At 34.0% G+C, this 19,161-nt stretch overlaps 1 protein-coding gene across 3 annotated transcripts in view; it reads right to left on the reverse strand.

The window, feature by feature from the left end:
• Nucleotides 1-602: 602 nt before the first annotated feature.
• The window catches only part of PDS5A (PDS5 cohesin associated factor A), a 153,947-nt gene continuing 135,388 nt past the window's right edge, over nt 603-19,161 (reverse strand). For all 3 annotated transcript variants that reach the window (XM_036908506.2, XM_057502162.1, XM_036908507.2), the window contains 7 exons: nt 17,432-17,564; nt 16,764-16,883; nt 14,415-14,477; nt 13,565-13,710; nt 12,413-12,521; nt 8,131-8,483; nt 603-3,213 (listed from right to left, as the gene is read on the reverse strand). In XM_036908506.2, coding sequence (XP_036764401.2) covers nt 3,210-3,213; nt 8,131-8,483; nt 12,413-12,521; nt 13,565-13,710; nt 14,415-14,477; nt 16,764-16,883; nt 17,432-17,564 — 928 coding nt within the window. In that variant the 3' untranslated portion in view covers nt 603-3,209. The remainder of the gene's footprint in view (nt 3,214-8,130; nt 8,484-12,412; nt 12,522-13,564; nt 13,711-14,414; nt 14,478-16,763; nt 16,884-17,431; nt 17,565-19,161) is intronic.

Consider the following 19,161-nt stretch of genomic DNA (forward strand, 5'->3'; position numbering starts at 1 on the left):
AAAGCTCATTGCCAGATTGCTGGAGACTTGTTGGTCTCCAGTGGTTTCTACTGACTGTTTATCTATATGAATAGTGAAGGCAGAAAGGTCTTGACAATAAAAGATGTGGAATGATAATGGTCACATTATCATAAATAATGCATAGGATAAAATACAGAAACATGCATTCTATTTCTGCAGCAGTCAAAGCTTCTATTTCATTTTGTACCTCATATTCCAGTTATGTTTATGTAACCTATTCTCCATGAACTAATTTTTTAACTAAATATGCATATGTGAAATTTGCAATAAATAGATGTATCATAGATACAGTAATGAAAAGGGTACTTTAAAGTTCTTAGGTTTAAAAGCAACTTCTAAAGTTTCCCACATGTCCACCAGAATTGGTCATCTATTATGTTCTTCCTTAGTCTCTGTGAGCCAGATCAGAGCGCACAGCCAGAAAATAAGAAAGTTTGATTTTGATTTGATTTGATTTCATTATGATTACATTTGATTTCTTATGAGAATCTGCAGGCTCCAGAATCTAAACAAAATATACACAAAGACATTTTATCACTTGTGACATAGCAGGGGGTATATGAATATTCAGGGCTCCACACTACTATATAATGCTGCATTTCTTGGTTTTATTTGAAACAATGCATATTTTTAGCATCTTATGGTAGGATTTTACACTTGTCATTTACACAAATTACAAGGTTCTGCTTCAAGTCTTTAAAAAAATTTTAAAAATTCAGCCCATGTGCAGCACAAGAATATGCAAAACTACTTTACATTATACACACTTTTATCAAAGGAGATACAAAATTCTGGCTTGTAGTTGTAGACAAATACAAGAAGCTTCAAACTAGACACAAAGAGTTAACATTAATTCTCAAATGTAAGTCTGCACTTTGTGTTGTATTTCTCTGAGATGTGAACACCAAATTCCTAAGGGATTTTCCTTTTTCCTTTTTCAAAGGAAAATTGACATTTTTCCCTTAAACAAGTCCCTCCCCATCAGCTCAATCTTTCTACCATCCTTCTTTCCCTTCCTTTAGTGCCAGACACTTGCATATTACAAAATCGGGTGGGCCATTTATGTGTGTATGTGGAACAGACCCTTTTGGCTAACTCCTCCAAAAATCTAGGTAGCCATATATATTGTTGCAAATGGTTCTGCTACGTTATGTTAAATATGACTTAATACTAGGTAATCTAGTTCGCTGTGATGGGAGCTAGAGAAAGAAGGTCACTACCAATGTGCTTTTCATTGGACAAACTGGTGGCCTTAAGAATCAAGTTGTCTGATGCTAAGAGAACTTTAAAACCTTTTCAAGTAGAATATACCCACTGACTGCTTGAGGGACTTCTTTGATGCTTATGCATAGATACTCTTTCAGCATGTTCGAGGCAGTATTTTATACTTTCCTTCTAAAGGGTTATGAGGAGGCAATAAGTAAGAACAGGGCTTTTCTGCCCTTTTAAAAGATACTGTTTTCCATCACTGATATCTCTTGTTCCCTAACCCTCTGTTACCTAAATGTGTGTATATTTAAGTTATCCATCTTTCACTCAAGTCAATATACAGCCAACTCTTGATTATCTATGAGCACATAGTGACATTTACTACCAGGAAATCTCACATTTCACATCATCCTCTTGACACAGTTTACATTCTCCATTTTAAATCCCATGTTCTTTGCCTATCAAGACCAAGTTAACACTGCAAACGTTTATGTCCTCTAACCCTCACTAGGTGCATGGAAACTGAGTGTACACTCAGCTAGGGCTTTGGGAAAGAGCTGGAAATGGAGAATGGGGCAGGCTACATTTCTCAACATGAGAAAGGACAAATTTCAGGTTCTTCTGTGAATCAGCTTTTGTAGTATGCCTTTATCAATTTTAAGTTTATGATTACCAAAAATTCAAAACCTGAGGCACAGTCACTATTTTATACAGATAATGGAGAGTTGACCGCAATCATGTTGTTTCTTTGACTTTAGCCCTTTCACATAAAAAAATGCACAAAACATAGTATGATAAAAAGATTAAAAGACTACTAAATGACATCTAGAAGCATTTATTTTATGCCAAAAACTTAAATATGATTACGTGTACACCAAAAGTGTACACATACCCTATGCTGAACAATGCCAAGAAACAATATGTTGATGCAACAGTTTTCTAAAATAAACATTAAAAACTGAGCCCAGACTAACAGACAAAAGCAAAACACTTATTTTCCAACAGCACAATGCTGAAAATTGACAGCAGTCCTAAACATCTCCAACTTTCCTTACAAAGCTGCCAAAGTCCAACTATTTTAAAAAACTGATTTTTCTTTATATCAGTAATAAAAATCTGGTGACAAACATTATAAAACCAAATGCTGGACAGTCTTTACTCCTTTAAAATTCCAAATATTCCAACATAATCATAGGAGTAAAAACTATTTTAAAGTGATATGCTTTATGAAACAAATATGTACATTTATTGCAAATTATATTAAACTAAGATGGAGAGGAAATCAAAATATGAAGTGATATGAAATCAATAATTTTAATTATTTTCTCACTCTGATAAAAATCAGAAAGCAACATTTATAAAATTGCCACCACATCACTTTTCATAGCAGGTAACTGAAATCTGTACATCTCATTTTTGCAGAAAAGTAGGCAGGCAGAAAGAATTATACATAAAAGTTTCCAAAAGGAAAAACAAAGAAATATTTAATCTGATCTCTTTTCTTCTAAAAAATTAATTCAGTAGACTTCTATTTTTTTCTTGTGTAACATGGGAATTCCTGGCTCTAAAATTGATGAACTTTCAGTGTCAGTGTAAGGACATCCTGTTACTTTCTTTAAAATAAAAACTGCAGCATGGAAATTAATGGTGTATTAAGCCTTTAAACTCCAGAGATGCAGGAACTGGAACCAAGTGTTAAGCAATTTGCTTAATTATTGACTTTTCATAAGAAAAGTCTGGGGTTGGGGGGTAGAATAGAGTTGCTTTTAGCCTCTCATGAGTTTCTGCTGTACATTTCCATCAAAGGACTTGTGGTCATGTGAAAAGGAAGTATAGTTTCAGTTTTCAAGGCAGAAAGTGTGTGTTCTGAAGTTAACTTCATTTTTTATTCAGGGACATTTTGAATCCAAGTTTTTGCAGAAGCTGGAGTGTGCTTCTGTTTGGCCTTCATTTTCTCCCTTTGCAAATAACTTTTCATTTTACCTTAGGGACAGGAGGAGGAGAAAGCAAAGTTAGAAAATATGTAAACAGGAAAACAAAACAATCCAGGATCATTGCATTTCTAGAGTTATTATCTAAAATCTGAAAATACTTAAAAAAATTTTTCACTTGAAACTCTACTTGGTTAGGAATCTTTCCCTAAACCAAGTAGAAACAAAACACCAATGGAAGTTTTTATTTTCAACCATTAAGTGCTTCTATTCACTGCCTATTTTTTTTCCAATAAAATAAAAGCTATTTGAAATAACTGTAATTCTTTATTAACATTTTCAAAGTATTATAGATGAAAAATGACTGGACAATACGGCAAAATAAATTTATAAGCAGCAAAGTAATTTCTGACTCCTGAACTGGGTAGAAAAAAAAACACATTTTAGTATACTAAAATGACAAGGAGGAAAATCAGCTTAATTGTGTTGAAGAGATTTAGAAGAATCCCCAACTGGTCCCACTTCCCTAGCAGGGAGGAAATTCTGATCTCTGGAAGCATGAGGGAAGGGGGATACAGACTCTTTCTCTTCTCCCCTCACCTACTCTTCTTTGAGAGAAGAATCATCTAAAAGATGAGAGGGATGTATGGAGGAGGGGAGTGAGCATGCTGGGCTTGGCCTTCTCTAGATTTGTTCTCTTTTACCCCCAATAAGGTGAGTTCTGTCTGCGGTTGTTCAATTTAGGGACAAGGCATTGGCAGCCACTTGGCCCATGTCATTCTGCATTTTTAAAACCAGCTTTATCAGTATTAAGACTGTATCTCCTCAGTTCCAAACTTGGGAGAGAACAAGGGAGTTGTTTGTTTATATTCCCAAATCCCAACACTACATATAAATTTTATAAAGATAACAACGCTTAAAAAAGCTAGGTAATTAAGGTTCTTACAGACTAATAAACAAGTTTAATAATATGCTATCAAGGAATTCTCTACAAGCTGCCTGCTGTACTTTCAGGAGGCTTTCCATTTACTAGCTGAGTCCTTAGTATCTTCCTGGCAGCTCTCAAAGAGTTTTAAAAGATTGAAAGCACGGGGAGAATTTCCTGGACTTGATTCTATGTCCCAAAGTGAACTGCATCACTTTGAAGCATTTGGCATCTGAAAAATTTCTTAACTATTTTGATAAAATTTCACTTGCTACTGGAAGAATATCATATCAAACTAATATAATAGTTGTTTAACACATGAGGATACACACAAAGGAATTACTCTAATTTTTAATTTTAAGATATGAACCCTTGTGCTGGTAGGAAACTTTCTCAGTATACAAACGAACACAGGAAATCAGGAAATTCTTTGCTTAAGAAAAACAGAAATTCCAAGATTCTTAATACTTCCCCCAAAAGCACGCTAGAAAGCAAAAACATACTACTCCAAATAGGGAAAACTATACTCTATTTATCCTACAGATAGCCCCATTAAATTTACAGCTTCCCAACAGGTCCCATGTTTAAGGACTGATATAATCTCTTCTTCATGGAAGAACTTTGTCTTTGATGTAAGCAAAACATACTGAGGAATCAGTAGACCTGTAATACATTTTCAATGCAAAATGTCTGGAAATGTCTGCCATTTGGTTAATAGCTCAAAAATATAAGAGAAAAAACAGTAAACTAAACAATGATCAACTCTTCATCCAAAACTCAGAAAGCCAACATTAATTGTCTAGTTCAGATACTGCTTCCTGACCATAGCATTACAAATGGCTGATTTTTATAAATGTATGGAGTGAATTCAAGGAATTTTCTCAAAATAAGTAACAATTCCAAAAGCAGCCCAAAATATAAACACTTACTGGAACACACACACACATACAGAATAAATAACTGAGGTAATAACATCTACTGCAAAAACCCAAAGGGATCTAAAAAATTCTGCAGTTAAGTTTACAAATTAAAATGCTGAGCACCAACTCCCAGATTTAAGAACTAAAATCTATGCCAGTAAATTTTTGTATATACTACCCATGTTTCGGTGGAATAAAGTATCCATCCCTGATTTAGTAAATAAATTACATAAAGTAGGAAGCATTCCAAAAGTAATTACTATTTTCCTAATGTTGTCAGTAAGAGGACCTAGCAAGAGGAATTCTAAAGGGATTAGCACTTGCCACACATGGTAAATGATGGTTACGGTATTAAAATGGCTCTAGAGGCTACCATGTGTCAAGAGTCCTACCTAACAGGGCTGAGGGATTAAATGAGGTAAGAAGCAAAGCATTCAGACTGTGGCTGGCATATACCAAGGCCTCAAAATGGTTTTCATTGATTAAAAATAAAATTCAAATAATCATACATTGTGATAATAATATAAATTCCAAGTAATGAAAATAAGTGTATTTTCTGGAGGTGGTGCTGGCATAAGGTGTAGACTGGCTAACACAACGGGACTCTGTACTCAGCTTGACAAAGGAGTACATGGAGTAAAGAAGACCAGGGTTATCAGGAGGAGAGAGGTTCTTTTCAGATGTTACTGTGGAGACAGTTGTGACCAGAGCAGGAACTGACCATCTGGGAATTGAGAAATTAAGCAAATGAAAGGTGTGAAGAATAATCAAGGTAAAAAGGAAGACTTATAAGGTAGCATCTGAAGTTAGAAAGCAGGCCATAGAGAAGCACATGGGTGCTGGGCCTTATTCACCAAAGTCTTTCATTCAAGCTTGAAGTCCAGGGGTAAACTACATCAGTGCAGCAATCCAGATCTGACTCCACAATGCAAGACCCCTAGGCTACGATTTGAGTTTCCAGGGCAATAAGATAACTGATTCTATCACCCTGGGCTCATTCTTAGTTCACAGATGTAGTGTTCGATGGCTTTAAATTTGCAGACCCTATTTCTTCTAATACTAAAATTAGTGTTGAAATTGTAATAACCATCATAGGATGATTCAAGTTGTTATATGAGATCTATATTCAGAACTCTTTAATCATTTGGCTTTAACCTGCATTTGATCCTCACCAGGTCTCAGAAAAATACAAGGAGATGTGGAATCAATCACAGGTAACACATACAGTTAATTAGAAGTATGTTTAGAATTCTGTTGGAAGGTGGAAGCTACACTTCCACATGAAATAAAAATAAAGCTGGCACCTTCAGGATTTTGACTATTCAATGTTTTCTCAAGTTGAGGGACAGTTAAAACATCAGCTGAGTCAAAGACAAGGAACTTTTGTCATAGTGTATTTGTCTATTCCATTGTCTAGTGGTAACTAAACATTGAAACATACCCTTTTATACATTAAGAAGAAAAATAAATAATATGAGCTCTGAATGTTCATAGTTTAAAAATATCCCAAAATATTGCATAAGTTAGAAAAGAAACAGAGCCACAGCTATTGGTAGCAGTACAGTTAAGTGGTAAGGGATGCACCTGGATGTGAAGCCCTGCTCTGCGTAGCATTGGCCCGGTGACCTGAGAAAGTCATCTTTCTGGGTCTAATCTCCTCATCTCTAACACAGGGTTATACTTGCTTCATAATGGCTGTTGGCAAAGCACATGTATGTTCAACAACCCTTCCTTATTATCACTATTTTTCTACTGTATATACCACATTACTAATATATATGCCAAGCATCCCAGCAAATATCTCCCACACTACTACTACTACCTTATTTCACCACAATTTGACAGTGTTCTTAGCATCAGATGTTTCATTTACTTTAAGTTTGTCACTTTGAAGAACATCCATCAAAATGCAGGGGCTTTTGTTTACATGTACTTTGAAAGAGGTATTCACTTAAAAAGATGACTACAGTTGGTCTGTTTGATTTAACCTGTAATTATTTAAAATAAACTATTGTTTACATAATGGTTATAAAAATTAACTGTATGCAAATATATTCCACTTTATGGAAATTATTCCATATCTGAACGACATTAGCTATTTAAAATACGCAAGTATTTCCAAAGCATCCTCTGTTAATACCAGTTTGGTATGCATGTGTAGTGCCTGTAGAATTAGGACTTAATTTTACCTTAAATGTATAATACAGTAGTGTGGTTACAAACTCTACAGTGACATTGCCTGAGTTTAATCCTGACTCCACTAATTATATAAGCAAAGGGACCAAAAGCTACATGGACCTGGGTCTCCTCCTATGTGTAAACTGGGGATAATGACAGTAGTACTTAGCCAATTTTAAGAAAATTTAATAGCCCCAAACTTCAGAATTGTATAAATGGTAAATTTAAAAATGTACTGATAAGCACATGCTTCAGTAACACTGAACTTTATAAATAAAGTACTGATGCAGGATGCTGGGGTGTCCTGAGATGATCAAAGCTGGCTTTTTCCTAGAAGGAACTCATGTGCTTATAATCTAATTCAGGGGAAGATGAGTTGGGTATAGGTATGCGAGGAGAAAAGAAGGGGTTAGGGTTAAGTTCTAACTGTAGGCCAAGTATGGAAGGAGCCAACTTCCTAAATCTTAAACTATAGTATGGAAAATGCGAGATCCTAGCCCAAGAACGATCAAAGATGAGCATCCGAGAAGTTGCTTGACTGGGGAAGGTCGGGGGAGGTAAACTGTTGACTTACATTGAAATGAACTGTAATGAGGAATTAAAGAGCAGGACAGATCTATTCATGTGTCTTTACACCTTCTCCATTCTGGGAACTTTATATCTAAAAGGTAGCCTTTTATATGAAGTAAAAACCCCATGCAACTATGTGAAGGATGGGGAGCAAGACAAAATACCATATCCTAATTCAAAATTAGCCAAAAAAAAAAAAAGAGAGCTCTTTCCAAATTGGTGCTGGAAGTTATGAGATAAACACAAATGCCATTATAACCTACTCAGGAAAACCAAGGGCAGTTTTCACTCCTAAATGCATGTTTTATAGGGTATGTGGCACACTAAGGATAAAACCAAACGTGTGTTCAGAGTTGGGAAGCTCGGCGTCTGTTACCTTTGCAGGTCCATCTGTCTCTCTGTTGGTGCTGCCTTTTTGGCTCCGTCTGGCAGTTTGGGTGCTTTGGCATTACCTGCTTCCAAACCCCCAGGGCTTTCCTGATTGACTGCGGCCCTCTTTCTTCCCTTGCTAAGAGGCTTATTTATGTCATCATTTTTGGTTGCATTGCCCTGAGATTCAGACTTGGGTCGACGTCCTCTCCTGGGTTTTGAAGGGGCAGGTGGTCCTGATTCGTCTACTTTCTCATCTGTCTTTTGTTGGATATTCTCTGCACCAGCTGATGTTACTGTTCTTTTTTTTCCTCGGTCACTGCTGATGTTGCCCTGGGCAGCCTGATCAGAATTAATCTCCTAAAAGAGCACAAAACAATTCTATAAATACAAATTCCTTAAATATCAATGATCTGTACTAGAAAGTATTTTGAATGCATTTTAAAGGACTTGGGACTCCAAGGCTCCTTATTAACTGCTTACGTCCCATAAGGAATGTAAACTCTTTGAGAACAGGTTCTGAGCATGGTGCCTAGCATGTTGCTTGGCACATATAATGTACTCAATAAATGCTTATTAAAATGCATAGGAAGTAAGTATAAAAGGTTTTGTTATCATGCTTATTCTACATGAAAAGGTCCTTTTTATTGATGTATACTCTAAATTTCTCCCTTTTCAAAAGGGGAGCATGTTTTCATAACTCACTATGCTATTTTCTTTCTCTACAATGCATCAACTATAATAATCTTTGTAGTCCTGTGACCTTCTGAAGTTCTATAATTTCTTGCTCCACTAATTCATTTTAACTTTTGTCTCTTCTCACTGCATCAATTAACCTTCCACTTTTTTCTGAACATTTTTCTTAGTTTAGCAAATGTATTACATATATTAAGTCATTTAAAATGTTCAAAGTAATAAAATAATGGACTTTAGGAGGAACAACTGTTTTCAGAATAGAAGTGACCTTTATATGAATGATACTTAGGAGTATTATACTTTTAATTGAATGAAAGGAAACAGAGGAACACTATGTGAAAAATTTAACTATATTTTTAAAAATTAAACAATTAATTTTCATTGCCTCCAGGTTCCAGAATGACTGAAGAAAAAAAAACTATAAACTTCTCATGTGTTAAGAAAATTTACTTAAATGGAAACTCATGAAAGTAGTAATTTAAGTGAAAAAATCCACAAATCAATGTTTCATTTTGGGGTTTACTGTTATGTTAATCCTCAGTTTAAGAGAATGGGTGAGACATGAAGGAACAAGAGTAAGGTGGTCCACAAGAATTAAACTAAAACAATACACAGTGGATGAGAGAAGAGATATGCAAAGTCACTCTGGGGAAAGATGTTGATTCCTGGGCAAAACAAGATGGGTCAATGAAACGACCAAATATGTATTGCTGAACCCGAAGCAAGAACCATTCATACAAATGAGTACCTGTCAGGTACAGTGGCTGCTGGGCACAGGTTGGGGAACAAAACTGATACTGTTCCTTACCTCATGTAGGTTAATTTTTTTTAAAACATAAACAAACATTTAAGTACAAATTATTCCAAGTGCTAAGAGATTAAAGAACAAGGCACTCTGAAGAAAAAAAAAAGAGAGAGAGAGAGAGAGGAAGCATCAATTTCTAAATGGTTCTTTGGGGAATGTTTTGTAAACAGTATCAAAGCAGATTTAAGGAACTTGGACCATAAAGAGTGATGGGAGAGTGGTAGAAGATGTGGTAGTAGGAGTAGCAGGCATGGACCAGATCATGGATGTCTTACAAGACATGTTAAGAAATTTGATTTTATCCTACATGTCAATGAAAGTCACTGAAGGACTTTAAATAGAGAACAAACATAATCCAAATTACATTTTAAAAAGATCAAGTTGGCTGCTAAATGATAAATGATGATTGGAGTGGAAGGGAGCAAGAATGTTAACAAGGCAAAACAACTCTGGGACCAGAAGCTGAGTTAGACAAGAAAAAGAAAATTTAACAATGGGCAAATATGAATAGGCAATTCACAGACCACATCCAAGTGATCAACAAAAATACTGGTAGTCAGAGAAATGCAAAATAAAACAATAGTGGGGTATTAGTTTTGATATTTGAGACTGCAAAAATTCACAAGAACTGTAAAACCTGTTATTTGTGGGTATGTAGAGAAAAAAGTACTCATATACCCTGCCAGCAGAAATGTCAAGTGTTCCAATTTTTCAAGAAAGCAATGGGAAAGTACCTGAAGTCTGTAAGTACATTTATTCTCTGACCAAACAATCTAACATCTTGGAACTTGCTAGCCTGTAGAAATAAATCACCAGTAAATGAGTACTTATAAAGATTATTTAATGCAACATTATAATGGGGAAAAGAAGTGTTTATGTGTATACACATGTGAAAATGATAAGACTGTAGAGAAAAAAATGAACACATCAGTTTAAAAAGAAAAAAGAATGCACTAAAAATCATGCAGTGACCATATTTACATAACAATGAATATTATGTACATATGCATATGTATATGTATAAAGAACTCATGTAAAAGCCAAGTGAGGGAAGAAATCAGTTGGTCAGCTGTATGAAGAAAAAGACGACTCCTTAAGGATAACGTTGGCACTACCGCTTGTCTAAATCCATGGGGTGTATATGTCTTGGTTCTTACTTTAACCACCTCCCTTATTCAACTTTCATATTATAATTTTATTTCCCTCATAGAGTAAATAATAGGACAGAACTGTTGATGTGTAAACATGCATATCTAGTTTGCTGGGTTACTTTCATATAGAAAACTAATAAACTGGTTTTTGCATTAATCTCTTTTTGAGAAATTGGTTAGCAAGAAACAACCCCTTAGATCTTTATCTTCTTTTAGTATACAAACAAGGTATTTTTTTGAGTCTACAACACTGGAAAGAAATGATTATATCAATTCATGGGAGACCTTACTACAAAGCTATCAGGCTTTGGCCAAAATACAACCTGTTTCTTCAGGCCACAGTGAATTTGTTAAAACATCATTTGGAAGTGTGAAAAAGTTAAGGGTTTAGGACACATATTATAGACCCATCATAAAAGTAACATTTGGCCTCTCAGATACCAGAATTTAAATGTCCAACTTATCTTTTTAAAATTTGTTTAATATATAATATCAATTAGTCTTTTGTAGAATTTTATAGCAGAGGCAAGAAAGGTTATAGATAGCTGTTTGTACTAGATAAACAGCTGTATCCCTGTACCACCACTTAAAACAAATTTTAAGTATGCTTAACTGAATGTCTATGGCAATATGCATTTTGCATCTAAGTTTAATTTGTGTCAAGAGTGTTAATTCCATACAAGGATCCAACAATACTCAAATCAACTGGTTTGAATTCCAAGAATTTTGACAGTGAGACCTGTTACCTGAATCTGACATCTGACATACTTAAGTTCAAAGAGCAAATAGCAAGTTTGGATAGTGAGAGACTGACTGATCTAAAAATGTATCCTTATCTATTCAGTTTGATTCAGATAATGAGTTTGGATAGAGAAATTCAGCTACTATGGAGTAACTAGATAGTCCTATATTTTATGTACCTGAGGATAATTCTTAAAACATTTGATGAATGCCATATATATATAGTGGGCAATAAAAAAGATAAATGTGTCAAAAATATGATTCTGTAGGAAAAGAAATAATAGTATCTTCATGCCTTTCCTGTTGAAGTAAGTTATGAATTTCATTCTATCGTTGAATAGACTTAGACAGGTAAAGCAGTCTGTCCAACTAAACACAGCCAGTGAGAGACAGAGCCAGGATTCAGACTCAGATCTGTCTGATGCTCCTACCAATGTTATAATCCTTTCCATCTTGCCACAGAACTCTTGAAAAAATTGGGTGCAATAGTTAGAAGGTCAACAATAAAGAGTGAAGCTCTTAAACAAAAACTCTAATACATTTTAAAAGGTTAACTTCTAAGTCTAACTTTAAAAAAATAATAGAAACAAAACAGAGTGTTGAACCCTGACAGGAGTCAATAAACTTTTGAAAGTAAGGTCTCAAACTTCAATTCCTGTTTTTTCAAGGTGTTGGGAGAAGTAATGTGAGAAAGGTACCATTATGGGTGACCAAACAAACTCTTGTAAAGTGAAGTAAGTGGATTGTATGCAGAATCATTTCTGGAGAGTGGAAGCACACATGTATAGAAAGTGTAGTATAAATTAACCTGTTGACTGTGGGTTTCTTACCTCAACCATGAAATGGTACTAAGAATCTCAACAGGATAAATCCACTTGTTTTATTTTAAAATTTACCTTACTCTTCACCGGGTCAATATTTCTTCCAGGTGTGACAGAAATAATTCTCACAGGGTTCTCTTCATTTTCACTAACTCCAGTTTCTGCTGCCTCTGAACTCTGTTCCCTGTAGAAGAAAAATTAAACGAAAGCTTCTTTATTTCACCACATGAATATAAAGTTCACTCTCTCACTATACCAAAAATGATAGAGACTCAGGCTGGTTTAGAAGCCTGGCCAAGTGAAGCAACATTAGCAAGATTCAGGTCTTCAGTGGTTACAGACTCTTGCACAATTATTACCATGTTATTGATTTCCATTTAACCGTACTAATGTAAGACAGAAATGACTACCTAAAATCATCTGACAGAAAGATTAGTTGTCAAGAAACAAAATGACACAACTATGCTAAGCCTACCTCTTTGGGGTGGGGAACCCTAAATCAAAACAAAAATAAACAATAGATGAGACTACAGGATAGTTATCTCTAATCTGTGTTCTTAATGCTCTGCAAGGGAGGGGACTGCAGGAAGAGGCCACAGTGGAGTTGGAGCCTTACCACCTATGGAAAACACAGGTGTTCCCTGTTATTTTGTATTTTGGGGTTCTATTACTAGAAATGTGCTTAAAACACCACCAGTTGAGTTTATTCTTAAAACTTTATGAGTAAGGATAAAACTTTTAAACGCCTCAATATTCAGTGTGGATGAGAGTAGGATCAGGTGGAAATTTTTATGCAGTAGCTAACAGTTAACACTTAACAATTTAAACATGGAATATTTTTACAAGCGGAAAATATAACAGTGTCATCATTACTCATGATACACTAATTTGAGTTAAAGTTAAGATATAAATCGATTTTACTTAAATTCTATTTTCAGTTTCTATGTTAAATTTACATATATATATATAAGAACATTTCCATGTAAATTAGTTACATCAGAAATTTTTCCATTTTTTTCCATTAAGCTTCTCTACACACTTAGAATGGTATATGGTTTCAAATGTATAGTACACTCTCAATTTCCATCATTAATTATACTAAAATTTAGCACTAATATTTGTACCCAAATCTATAGCCCATATTTGTGATGTAGTGCTTTAGAAAAAAATTAAAAGATGAACCTAACAGTAAGTGATAGTAACAAAAACAATTAGAAAAAGTATTGCCTTGCTCGATTTCCAGTTGAAGGGTTCAGCTCTGAATTTACATTAATATTGCTTCCAGTCTCAACTCCAGTGCTCCTAACATATGGTTTCCTTCCCGTCGCTGATAAAGGCTTGTTTACTGCCCCTAGTACTCCTGCAGGTTTTGGCTAAAAATTAGACATGTACATGTTACTTTTATACCTCACCGAAAGGAGTACATATAAATTTAGACACATGTTAAGAGATACTGTTTAGCCTAAACCAAGAAATTTTTGTCACTCTGTAAAGTTAAATCCTGAATTTACTAGAAATAATTCTGTTAAACTGCATTTGTCTGAATACAGTCACAAGTCAAGCATTACCTCTACTTCATGATAACTAGGCAATATTATTCCTTATTACATAATCAAAATAGAAAGTGTCTCTAAAACAAAGTGAAATAAAAGATAATAAAATGTCTTATAAATAAACTATTCAATGAATACAGCAATAGACACTATCAAAAATTAAATTTCCTTTTGCTCTTTCAGGTGTCGTATTAGTTTTATAAAATAGAAATTGTCTAACTTAAAATACTTTAAAATTATTTTTATCTTACACATCTAAATTACTTATACCATTTCTCAGGAAAATCTTCTTTGTGGATTCTACATAACTTGAAGCTCATCAGGTACTGATGAGAACACATGGTCATAATTCAAAAAAGTGGTTCATGGCAGAAAAAAGCCTAAGGGAACAAATGCTTTAGATGCTACAATCCACAACATGATAAGAATCAGGAACTATAAAATCTGAGGGACACTTAAAGGTTATTTCTAGGGACAGCAGAAGAAATGAGACAAAGATACCTAAATTATCTAGTACATAATACCTTTCCTGTTAACAGAAGTACTCTTGTCTCTTCTGAAATATAACTCCTGTCATTACAGAAGTCCTATCAAAAAACAAACAAAAATATTAAAGTGAACATGCATACTTTTATTGCCCAGATAAAGACTTTTCAGGCATTGTGGCTTAAAATAATAAGAACATCTGTGCTAATATATGTATCAACTCATCAAATAATCAGAGCATATTTAAGCCATACCATAAGTCTAGCTTTAAAGTTAAATTAATGGCACATAAGACTTAGGCAAACTTAAATCACATTTTAAATAAAATACACTTTTACTTTTTCATATGGTTCAGGGCCAACCGTCTCCAGTTTATTCACTGAACTATATTTCTTCATTCTATTATAAAACCTACTTCTTTTGGGCCCCCAAAGCATCCAAAATGGTACTATGCATATATCAGATTCTTAAAAGTCACTGAACTCCACACTGGACCACAAGAAAATTATCCTCATTGAAAAAAAAATCTGTCACTTTAATAAAAAATATTTTGTTTCACAGAGTCATAAGTAAACTGTCCAAATTATAAAAGTATATACACTATCAAAATATAATTAAGTGAATTATAGTGTTCTTTGGCAGCAAAGATATTAACTAGTTAATAAATGAATTAAACAATGTGGACACTGATGGTAGGTTCTTGAAAGCTCTATTTCTATAAAACTTAAGAGTTCACATCTAATCCTTTGATGTGTTTTTCTGTTAACATATCCTGGGAATAGCATGCAAATAAACCACAATGGTATAATAAGAGAAAATGATTGATTAATTACAATCAATAAGTTCATTAATTTTTAAGTACTAACTTAAAAATTCACACTAGTGTTACAGGAAAGAACCAAGGGCTTAAATGTGCCTGTAAAGAAATCACACTTCTGGCATGTGTTCTAGGCAAAGCTGCATCATTTCTTCTTTTTCCCCAAAAGGCTTTTATACAGCGAAAATAAATGTTACAAAGCCTGAGCACCAAAGTTCATTCATTTTACTCATGAAGATATACTATAGCCTCGCTAAGCTACCTTAAAATATCTAGTGTTCTAGTGTTTGAACTTATGCCAGATTAAAAGCAGCATATTAATAAAGCAAATGAGGAAAGTTGTTCATTGAAAACAGAAAAAAAGTAGTTTCAGATATCAAAACAAAAACAATTAGAACAAGGTGTAGTGACAAACACCAATTTAATCCATGACGATGGGGTCACTATTCTATTTATTTTTTATTTGGGTATTATTCCAGTCATAATAGCCCTGGGTCAACAATAAATTTAAATTCAAGAGCTCACTTAGGACTATTTATAAAGACAAATAAATTCAGTTGGGGGTACAAGTAAGTTTGCAATCATTATTCCCATCAAAAATGAGGCACAATAAATGCTGAATACTAAATCATTAAAGAAAATTTGATTAATTTTTTTTTGTCAAAGTATGGCATTCAAAGTAGCAAGCTTCATATTCTAGAATGTTCTATAAAATACCCTGAGGGGGGGTATTAGCTAAAGCATAACTTCAGATTTGAAAATGTATAAAAAAACTTTGAAATGCTGTATTTTTTCCAGCTAAAAATATTTAGGATTCTGTTTTTTAAAAAAGCACAGGAAAGTTAACTTCAAAATACCACCTTAAAGCAGGAAATGAAATATTAAAAAAAAAAAGTTTTCTAATCCAAATTAGCTGGAAAAACAGCTAACAGGTAGAATATTTACGAACATGGAAAACTTAATTTGCTGATAGCAGAATAAATATACTTTGTATTAAGTACTAATACCACCATTTATTGAGTGCTTACACCCAACAAACTCTTTCAAACCTAGATATTTTATTAGTGAATGCTCATAGGTATTATCACCTGCATTTTAGAGATGAAGAAATTGAGTTAACTTGTCTAAAGCTCCTCAGGTTAGAAGTGGCTGATAAGAATCCAGGTCTATCAATTTCAAAGACCAATTAATTCTAACATTTTATAGATGCATACATATTTATACTGTATCAACCATTTTATTTTTTATCTGCAAAAATACTAAATGTTTTAATAAAATGAGATTAAAGTAATTGGAGAAATCTGAAAATTCCTCTCACATACTAGAAATATCCAGAAAGAATAGCTCACATAAGAACACCACCATCAAACCTGATTTGTATCCTTCTACACCACAAAGTGAGAATGATACTGGTTCTGAACTTTGGAAGACAATCTTCCATTTCTTGTTAAACTTATGGAAGAATTTTTCACTCTGTGGTCAAGACAATCCAATATTTTACCACTAGGGTTGATGGAAACTGAATTTAAATCAGTTTAGTGTGGTAGAAAAATGAGGGAAAGAAAATTACCTTTTCAGGTTGCGTAAAAAATTTCAGTGGAAGGACTGGATCCTTTGGTGATTCTGCATTGCACAAAGCACTTTTGCTATTTATAACACACAGAGCCACATCACATACCGTATAAAGTTTCTAAGGAGGAAAAAAAGAAACATATATAACTTTCAGTAGTGTAAAATAACCACAAGTACCAGTTCTACCCAGTGAATAAAAGGGAATCAAAGGAAGAATACATGGTTATTTTTTATTCCTTCAACATTTCACACTTGTGTTTGGCATTTTTTTTTTAATGTAGCCTCCTGGTAAACAACAAAAAAACCCTTTACCTTAATTTAACATGAATGCCAAGCATGCATTAAAAACAACAACAAATCAAACCAAACTAAATCAAAGGAAACATAGAAAGATCTACTTGCCCGTAACTCTAAAGTTGACAAAACAGCATAGTTGTAAATTTTATTAGTTCTTATCCCTGCCCCCATGCTGTGTAAGTTTTAGTACCTTTTTCAGAGTAGTGAACAATTCTAATGAAATGCAATAAAAACCGACTAAAATACGTATTTATAAATATTGTGTAACCTAATTTATTATGCAACAGTCAAGAAAAACAAGTGGGAAAAAAGGGCCTTAATATTTTTTCCTATAGATCTTAATACCCACTGGCCTAAGACATATCTTACCTCGTTTGTTTTGGATTCATCTGGGGACTGTGCATCTTTTGTTAACTTGATGTTCTCGGCCATCTTCTTCATAAAGGCATGGCTATTGTTTTCATTCTTTGTCATTAAAACTTCAAGCATGAACCAAAGGCACCTAAATTTTGGTAAACATATTCACCTATTAAAGAGACTAAATACAGGTGCTTTTACTTAAAGGATTAAATATCTTATCAGGTAGGTAGTTCTGTTATTTGAATATAATAAGAGTGAAATAAAAAATACCAATGATAAATATATCCTGTTAATATTAAATTCAAACAGAAAATTAAATCACAAAATATTAAAAATGAAAACATGGCTTAATATGAGAAGTCTAATTTCATGAAGCACATGTAGACTCATTTTATAGGTGTTCAGTAAACATTTAAATGATTTGAGATGTATTAATGTTCAGCAAGATGAACAAACCACTTTACCATCTTGACTATTTGCAAGCTATGTAAGTGGTCTAGGAGTTGTATGTAATTCTGCAGTGACCTAACTCTGAATTGCATGTGCTATGAGGTTGATGTGCAGAGTAACAGTCATTCAGCTAAGCAATCACATTTCAAACCATTTTTGCTGTTTTCTGCTTGTTACTCACTTGTATACTCAATATATAAAGGCTCTGAAAGGCACACCTGAATTTCTAAGTAAATTCCTAAGTAAATTCTAAGTGAATCCCAACTCAGGATGAGCATTAGAATCACTGGGGGACCTAAATTGAGGAATTTAGGGTAAGGCCTATTTTTAATAAGTTCCCAGGATGATTCTCCTGCAGCCATGGGTCTTACTGTTTTACTGCAACAGGGGAGAATCATTTATGATCTGTTTACTTCTTTGTATATATTTCATATAAATGCTTAAAACACAACTATAAGGAAGAAATTCAGCATTAGGTTAATGGAGTTTGTTTTTAGCAGACCTGTCTTATAAAAACACTGAAATGAGTCTTTCAGGCTGAAGTAAAAGGATGCTAGACAATAACTTAAAATTATAAGTAGAAATAATGATTCCTGGTAAAGGTAACTATATATAGGTCAATATAAAAGCCAGCATTACTATACTTATGATTTGTAACTCCTTTTTAATATATGATTTTAAAGATGAATACATAAGACAATAATTACATCTGTGTATGTGGAAACCATGCATAAAGATGTTAACAACAATAATACAAAGGCGAGGGATACAGATGAAAAGGAGCGTATACACACTATTGAAACCAAGTTATTGGTATACAAAAACCAGGTAGCTGACCAATATCCCTGATGAACACAGATGCAAAAATACTCAACAAAATATTAGCAAACTGAATTCAAAAACACATCAAGAGGATCATACACCATGATCAAGTGGGATTCATCCCAGGGATGCAAGGATGGTACAACATTCGACATCAACATCATCCACCACATCAACAAAAAGGACAAAAACCACATGATCATTTCCATAGATGCTGAAAAAGCATTTGACAAAATCCAACATCCATTCATGATAAAAACTCTCAACAAAATGAGTATAGAGGGCAAGTACCTCAACATAATGAAGGCCATATATGACAGACCCACAGCCAAAATCATACTTAACAGTGAGAATCTGAAAGCTTTTCCTCTAAGATCAGGAACAAGACAAGGATGCCCACTCTCCCCGCTTTTATTCAACATAGTACTGGAGGTCCTAGCCACGGCAGCAGATAACACAAAGAAATA

Source organism: Manis pentadactyla, chromosome 5 (genome assembly GCF_030020395.1).
Source record: "Manis pentadactyla isolate mManPen7 chromosome 5, mManPen7.hap1, whole genome shotgun sequence".
Classification (NCBI taxonomy): Eukaryota; Metazoa; Chordata; class Mammalia; order Pholidota; family Manidae; genus Manis; species Manis pentadactyla.